This window comes from Triticum aestivum, chromosome 5A (genome assembly GCF_018294505.1).
Source record: "Triticum aestivum cultivar Chinese Spring chromosome 5A, IWGSC CS RefSeq v2.1, whole genome shotgun sequence".
NCBI classification, from domain to species: Eukaryota; Viridiplantae; Streptophyta; class Magnoliopsida; order Poales; family Poaceae; genus Triticum; species Triticum aestivum.
The window spans coordinates 523,578,083-523,586,183 of NC_057806.1; the positions used below are offsets into that span (position 1 = coordinate 523,578,083).

At 48.0% G+C, this 8,101-nt stretch overlaps 2 protein-coding genes across 2 annotated transcripts; both read right to left on the reverse strand.

The window, feature by feature from the left end:
• Positions 1 to 269: 269 nt before the first annotated feature.
• On the reverse strand, positions 270 to 992 carry LOC123107470 (dehydration-responsive element-binding protein 1H). The gene has a single exon (XM_044529457.1). The coding sequence runs from the start codon at positions 990 to 992 to the stop codon at positions 270 to 272; it is 723 nt and encodes a 240-aa protein (XP_044385392.1).
• A 6,246-nt stretch (positions 993 to 7,238) lies between these two features.
• LOC123107471 (dehydration-responsive element-binding protein 1B) lies at positions 7,239 to 8,101 on the reverse strand. Its single transcript, XM_044529458.1, has one exon. It carries the CDS (start codon positions 8,075 to 8,077, stop codon positions 7,415 to 7,417), a length of 663 nt encoding a protein of 220 aa, XP_044385393.1. The 5' UTR covers positions 8,078 to 8,101; the 3' UTR covers positions 7,239 to 7,414.

Sequence of the window (8,101 nt, forward strand, 5' to 3'; positions counted from 1 at the left end):
ACGTCGCTTGTTATGGTAATCACACGGCACCTACTTCCGGACCAACATCCATGTCTTTCGCTTTGCCAGTTCGTCTTTTTAGGAGAATGAAGAACCGTACCGCTTGCTTGTCCATCTATGTCAAGTATATGTTGTCATGTGAGCACGGTTTGATGCGCACAGATGTTCCGTGATTTTATTATGCTGATGTAGCGATGGGTGATGATAGCCCCACGGAGCGCTTTTTCAACAAGAAAACAGAAAAAATCCACCGGAGAAGGTTACCGGTATCAGTGGCTCCATAGCACCGCATCATCTCCGCCGTCGTTGCAGTCGCTGGCCGCCGATGGCGGCGGCTCCAGGAGAAGCCCCTGCGCAAGGTCCGCGTAGTACGTGCTCACGTCCATTTCCCCGGAAGTGTGGAGCTCCGGCAGGCCGCCGCGCAATGTGTCAGGCGCCTCGGACTCAGCATTGGCACAAGGCTGCTGGGACGACGTCGCCGACGACCTGGCATTGCCCGGCGCGGGCGCTACGGAGGCGACCCCGTTGACGGGAACTACCTCGGCAGCCCTGGCGCCGGCGATCGTGGCCTGCCGGCGCAGGAAGTCCACGACGGCCCCGATGGCGGCGCGCCTGACGTCTGCCAGGCTAGAGAGAGAGGAGGGCACGGCGAGAAGACACGCGGAGTCAGGGAAGTTGAGGCGCGCGGCGGAGCGGCCGTGCAGCGCGAGCATGGCTGCGTCGTGCGCGCGCGCGGCCGCCTTGGCGGTGACGTGCGTGCCGAGCCAGAGCCGCTCGCCGCGCTTCCCGGGCACCCGCATCTCGCACACCCACCGGCCGTTGCGGCCCCGGCGGCGCACGCCGTGGTACACCGGGTGGCGTGTTTCCTTGAGCTTGGTGCGCCCCGCGGGGCGCTTCGGCGTCGGCGACGTGGGCGACGTCGGCATCACCTGCCCCTGCGAGGACGGCGAGGAAGCCGGCGAGCTGCAGTTGTGCTCGGGGGCCGTGTCCATTGCTGGCGAGGAAGGTGGTGGTGCTACCTGCTACGTGTACGGCTGGCTGGCTGGAGTATGATTGCTGCTACCTTGCTGGGCTTGTGAGTATACCGTGCCTAGACCATGGAGTGTGCTTATTTATAGTTTTGTACCACGCGTCGCCCGTTGGCGCGGGACAGCCTGTGGTCTGCTTCGTTGGACTGTTCTCCGTTGGACGCGTGGCTCCAGGTCGATGTCTCGGGGTTTTGCACTCTGCAGCGTCAAATGACAAATTTGTTCGGCGGACTGTTCAATTATATGAGGTTCAATTTTAAACTAACGACTAAATATTCGTATTTAAATTCAATGGAGACTGTAATAAACGTTTGTCTGTCTTTGAGTTGGGTTCTTTCGAACCACGTGACACATCTATATCTATATACCAATATAAAAAGACGCAAAAGGATAGATCCAATTAATCTCGATCATTAAATCATGTCAATCTAACGATCTAGACTGCATCAATGTCAAGCGCTCAACATGTTTAGCGTGCAGTTAATTTCATGCCAAATATAATGCTAATCACATAATAACACGTAAATAATATCCTACTTAATATCCACATACACTTAATATACTTTCAAACTAACGTGCATTACACGTACACATTAACTAGTGTGGTAAGCAATCGAAACAATTTCAAAAGGGTTAGATCCTTTCGATCTACGTTACTCTTTATCTGTGGCAGTTACTGTTCTGATGCGCTGGTCCCATGAGGCCTTAGCACGACGACTTCCCGACTGTTTACTACAATAAGTTGTGCCCCACTCCGGCGATGGAGTGGCGATGTCTGTGGCGCACCTTCGGCTCGCTTCAGTGCTTGTAGTCGTCGTTATATTGTTTACGGATCTGGATGTAATTTTTATTATTTTGAATGTTCGTTGTACTGCCATGATTGAAGATGAATAGATCAAAAGTTTTCCTGAAAAAAATAAAAATTGTAATAAATAAAATGAAGGGCATGAAATCATATGAGATTATAATTTAAGTAGCGGACTTTAATATTCATATTTCAATTAAACGGATATTACCGATTGTTATTGTACCATATATTCGAAACTAACATGTCAATGTATTTAGTTTACAATAGACAACCGATGGCAGAACATTATATTTTTTTTACAAGAAATACATAGGCATAGCATATACTGTGTTGTTTATGAACGTGTCTCAATTACACCATATGATCGGCCATATGCCTGTATGATCGTACCAAGTTCTCGTTGCATCATGCAAGTTATTGTCTTTTTCTAAGGTCAACTAGATAAGTATGTTATTGCTGAAGTGTGCTCCGTGCACACAGTCACGGGCCACCGTGTTCCTGTTGCATCACTGTCCAAAATAAAAATAAGTTGAATTAGATACGAAATATCCCACCGGCTGTAAAATCTACTTCATCGAAATATTTTGCGATTTTGATTGGAGCACACAAAATTCCCCTGCTATCTTGGGTATGAGAAGAAAAATGCACATTACATAAAAAAAGCCGGGCTGCTTTGGTAAGTTCATGTTCTCCCCCATCATATGACAAACAATCCTTATTTTCTCAACCCCCCCCCCTTCCCGCAAAAATGACTCCTACACGTCGTCTGTAGTTCATCGGCGCTTCTACCCCTCATCCCTCTCAAAACCCTCTAATGTCCATCCACCACTGTACCATAGCCTATTCAACCATCGTCCACCTCGCTAGATCTACTTTAGCGGCCGCTTCTACGCCTCCCACCCCTACCCTGGGAACCCTTGACCAATCATCCACCATTGTACAGCACATTCAGCACCGATCTTGTCCACCGCGCGGGATTTGCTTCGCCGGGACTCTCATCCCCCGCAGCGCATCTGCACCCGGCCCATTCCTACAACGCACTGGAGCCACTTCATCGACCCCATTGTCTACCATATCAGTGCTGCTTCACCGACGCCCTCGTACACGACCGCAGATCTGTCAACACCATCATCCACCCTACCGGAGTCGCTTCATCGACGCCCTCGTCCACGACCTCGGATCCGCTTCGTCGACACCATTGTCCACCTAACAGAGCCGCTTCACCGACGCCCTCGTCCACAGACGCCACTTCGTCGACACCATCGTTCAATATCAGAGCTACTTCACCGACGCCCTCGTTCACGACCCTAGATCTCCTTCCCGGACCCCGACAACCACCGCAGCAGCAACACCCTCGACGACTCTAATTTGATCCCCATTGTCTCCCACGATGCCCAGACACCGACGCGACCTAGTTACTTGTCGCCTTTAAACCCAACTAGCATCACCTGCTTGCTATAATTCTAATATACTAACGGTCGCTCTTACATCTTATGGAGCTGGCAATTGCAGCAAGGACGATATTTCTAATGGATCTATCACCTTGACCAACCAAAATTTGGGACCGAATCATAGCTATGATCTTATAAGTGTGTCTCTCTTTTGTATTCTTGTGTGCCTCAAAGCATGCTTTGCTACGATTTTTGAATTGTAATCCAGGTGTGTAGCCAGTGATTATCACTTTTGCCTACTAAATTAGAGATCTATACGTCATTGTTGGGAAATGTAGCATGCAATTTCAAAAAAATTCCTACGCTCACACAAGATCTATCTAGGAAATGCATAGCAACGAGAGGGAGAGTGTGTGTACGTACCCTTGTAGACCAAAAGAGGAAGCGTTTCACAACGCGGTTGATGTAGTCGAACTTTCTTCGAGCTCCACCAATCGAGTACCGAACGTACGGCACCTCTGAGTTCTGCACACATTCAGCTGGGTGACGTCCCTCGCCTTCTTGATCTAGCAAGGTGTCGAGGTTGTAGATGAGTTCCGTCAGCACGACGGCGTGGTGACGCTGATGGTGTAGTGGTCCTCGCAGGGCTTCGCCTAAGCACTACGAAAATATGACCAGGGGTGTAAACGGTGGAGGGGGGGCGCCGCACATGGCTAGGAAATTGTCTGGTATGTGCTTCGTGACCCCCTCCTCATATATATATAGGTGGGAGGAAGGGAGGAGCAGCCATAGGAGGCGCCAGAGTAGGAAGAACCTACTTGGAGTCCCTCCCAAGCCGCGTGCCCACTGCCATATATAACCGAGGGGGAAGGAAGTAGGAATCCTAATCCACACTTTCCTTGCCCTCCCCTATTTCCTTCTCCTCCTCATAGGGCTAGCCTCTTTAGGGGCGCACCAGAGTTGGTGTGTTCCCTCACTTGGCCCATAAGGTCCATATCTTTGTCGGGGGTGCCGGAAACTCCTTTCCGGTGACCCGATAAGTATCCGGTACCCTCAGGAACACTTCCGGTGTCCGAATATCATCGTCCTATATATCAATCTTTACCTCTCGACCATTTCGAGACTCCTCGTCATGTCTGTGATCTCATACGGGACTCCGAACAACAATCGGTCACCAAATCACATAACTCATATAATACTATATCGTCAACGAACGTTAAGCGTGCGGACCCTACGGGTTCGAGAACTATGTAGACGTGACCGAGGCACCTCTCCGGTCAATAACCAATAGAGGAACCTGGATGCCCATATTAGTTCCTACATATTCTACGAAGATCTTTTTCGGTCGAACTTGGATGACAACATACGTAATTCCCTTTGTCCTTCGGTATGTTACTTGGCCGAGATTCGGTCGTCGGTATCTTCATACCTAGTTCAATCTCGTTACTGGCAAGTCTCTTTACTCATTCCGTAATACATCACCTCATGACTAACTCCTTAGTCATTTGCTTGCAAGCTTATGATGTGTATTGCCGAGAGGGCCCAGAGATACCTCTCCGATACTCGGAGTGACAAATCCTAATCTCGATCTATGCCAACTCAACAAACACCTTCGGAGAAACCTGTAAAGCATCTTTATAATTACCCAGTTATGTTGTGACATTTGATAACACACAAGGTATTCCTCTGGTATCCGGGAGTTGCATAATCTCATAGTCGAATGAATATGTATTTGACATGAAGAAAGCAATAGCAATAAAACTGAACGATCATTGTGCTAAGCTAACGGATGGGTATTGTCCATCACATCATTATCCTAATGATGTGATCTTGTTATCAAATGACAACACATGTCTATGGTTAGGAAACCTTAACCATCTTTCATCAACGAGCTAGTCTAGTAGAGGCTCACTAGGGACATGGTATTTGTTTATGTATTCACACATGTATTTAAGTTTTTGATCAATACAATTCTAGCATGAATAATAAACCTTTATCATGAATAAGGAAGTATAAAATAACAACTTTATTATTACCTCTAGAGCATATTTTCTTCAGTCATACATTACACAAAGTCATAGGTATCATAAAGGAAGGCTAGACACTTCATTGGGGTCCCTAAGAGTGTGTCTAAGTCATTACACAAAGTCATGGCTAGTTTATATGAGGCACGCAATCACTAATTGGTGGTTTAATTATGTGCAAGGATATGCAATGTATTATCATGTAAGGAAATCTCAAATTAGTTGTGTCAACATAAAGAGGGGTGCAACAATGAAAAGTACAAGATTTCCGAGTACATGATCTAGGGAGCACCTTCATCGAACATCGCAACAAAAGGAGGAGCAACGCAGAGCGTGTACAACATGTTCTAGTAAGTCGCTGCATTTCAATTACTCTGACATGCTATTTGTCTAGCATTGTGCCTAACCAGGGTTTTAGACGCCATACGTGGGATGACGAAATACATGTGCATTTCATGACGCTTCCAATCATTTAGAGGATCCAAAATACGTAATGATCAGGCTAGTTCATGTAGGGGAATGTTCTATGCAACAAAAGTTATGCTAGATGATCACACCCAGAACACTATGAAGATGGCGGTAACGACCAAACTCACCGACGAGCAAAGTAGAGAAAGCAGTGAAGAAGTCGGTGAAGCGCGAGGATTCCCACATCTTGGTTACACCTTCCAGCCATGAGATGATCCACCAATCAAGAAGGCAAAATAGACAACCCCCGCAAGGTATCCAAGCATTCCGAAGTAGTAGTCGGCAGAGCTTCGACGTCTAGGACTCAAAGAAAACTAGAGAGAAAGAAAGCCTAGCGGCTCTTCTCATCCAATTAGGAGTCTAATTCTATTAGACAAATTAGACCGAAGAGGTTGTCTAATTAGAAGCCTAAACACTTAGGCCTAGACCGAAAGATCATGGAGCTATTGGGAGAGACCCCCTTAGGATTAATGTGTCTCAAGGGGTGTCCAATGTCGTGGACGAATTTCCATACCAAGCCGACCCATAAAGGGCCAATGGCCTTGAAATTTTGGGTTGGACCAATGTCCCAACGGGTAACATCAATCCATTCCCATCATGGCGAAGAACCAATCGAGGGAAATAAACTGTACCTAATAGTGTACTCATATTTATATTAGTCCCCATTATTTGGGTCAAAATTTGACTAGCAAAATGTTAATCATGTCATAAAAAATTATACTCCTTCCGTCCCAAAATAAATGTTGTCACTGTAGTACAACTTTGTACTGAAGTTAGTACAAAGATGAGATACTCCCTCCATCTAGGTGCGTAAGTCATCTTACGAAAACCAAACAATCCCAAAACACTTACGCACGATACATTAACTCCTCTGTTTCTTGTTTCGTGACATATCAACCAATAAGAGTTGTGGGTCATGCATGCTTTTAATGACTTAAGACTTTCAAACATGACATGCAGTGGTTAATTCATTGCATGCAATGCTATTAACTAGCAAAAAAAATTAATTAAGTTTTCTCATTTTCCACTCCGTCTTGGTCGCGATGTACAAGCTAAGATGACTTATACATCTAGATGAAGGGAGTACTTATTTTGGGACGGAGGGAGTATTATTGAATTTGCATATGAATAATGTTTCCAATGGTATGATTTTTGCTACATATAAATTGTATTTTATTAGTTGAAACTATGACCAAAATATGATGCAAAATACGAGAGTGCTAGTATAACAAGTATACCATACTTTTATCAGATTGTTAGGCCGTCCGGTCGGAAACAGAGTAGCGTCGAGCTGTGTCACCACCCAAGGCGAGACGTCCTTTCATTTGTCGTTTCCTTACCTTGGTTTCTGTTGCCCAGATATTTGGTTGGTCTCCGTGGAGCAAATGATTGCACTACAACTGCTCATTTCTTCCTTCTCCAAAAAATAAAATAAAATATCTGCCCATTTCCTCATTACACTAGCTACTGGTACAACAACTGTCTAAAATTTTACACTGCTTGAAGTAGAAAGTATTGAATAAAGAAAGAACCCCAAGTTTGGCCTCCTGGAAGTAGAAACCGAGAGCTTTCGCATTTGGGGAAAACATAGCCCCCGACGCTTACTCTCTGTTCTTCCCATATCTGGAAGAACATAGCTACACTAGCTACTGCTACAACAACTGTCTAAAAATTTACACTGCTTGATCGGTCGAACTAGTAGCTCCACAGCGACGTCGGCGTGTCGAAGCCGTCGTCGTGTTCGTGGTCCTCCCGCCATGCACCGGCGGCCGGTGGCTCCATGAGCATCCCCTGCGCCAAGCTCGCGTAGTACGACCCCGCGTCCATGCCATCAATCAAGAGCTCGTCGTCCAGCCCCGATAAGTCACTTGAGGTGATGGAGGGCGCGCTCGCCTCCGTCGTGGACGCGTCGGCATGGTGCTGCTCCTGGAATGCCTCGAGGGCGACGGCGACGGCGTCCTTGATCTCTTGCGCGGGAGCGAACCTGAACGACCCGGTCGCGTGGACGGGCATCATCCGCCAGGCGGAGTCGGCGAAGTTGAGGCAGGCATCGTGGCCGGAGAGCGCGAGCGCGGCGGAATCGTGCGCGCGAGCCGCCATCTCGGCGGTGGCGAAGGTGCCGAGCCAGAGCCTGGAGTAACCCCGGCTTACGGGGACGCGCAGCTCGCACACCCACTGCCCTTCCCTGCCACGGCGGCGCACGCCGCGGTACACCGGGTGGCGCGTCTCCTGCAACTTGATCCGCCCGGCCCGCCGTTTGGGCGGCTCCGACCACACCGTCCGGTACTCCTGCTCCTCCGGCCACACCGTCATGTACTCTTGCCCCTCAAACTGCTGCCAGGCGGCAACGGTGTCCATCACTCGCAGCTAGCGTCGGGAGTG

What these genes read in the sequence shown, in the direction of transcription:
- LOC123107470 (XM_044529457.1), bottom strand. Translation starts at nt 992, where the DNA reads ATGGACACGGCCCCCGAGCACAACTGCAGCTCGCCGGCTTCCTCGCCG.
- LOC123107471 (XM_044529458.1), bottom strand. Translation starts at nt 8,077, where the DNA reads ATGGACACCGTTGCCGCCTGGCAGCAGTTTGAGGGGCAAGAGTACATG.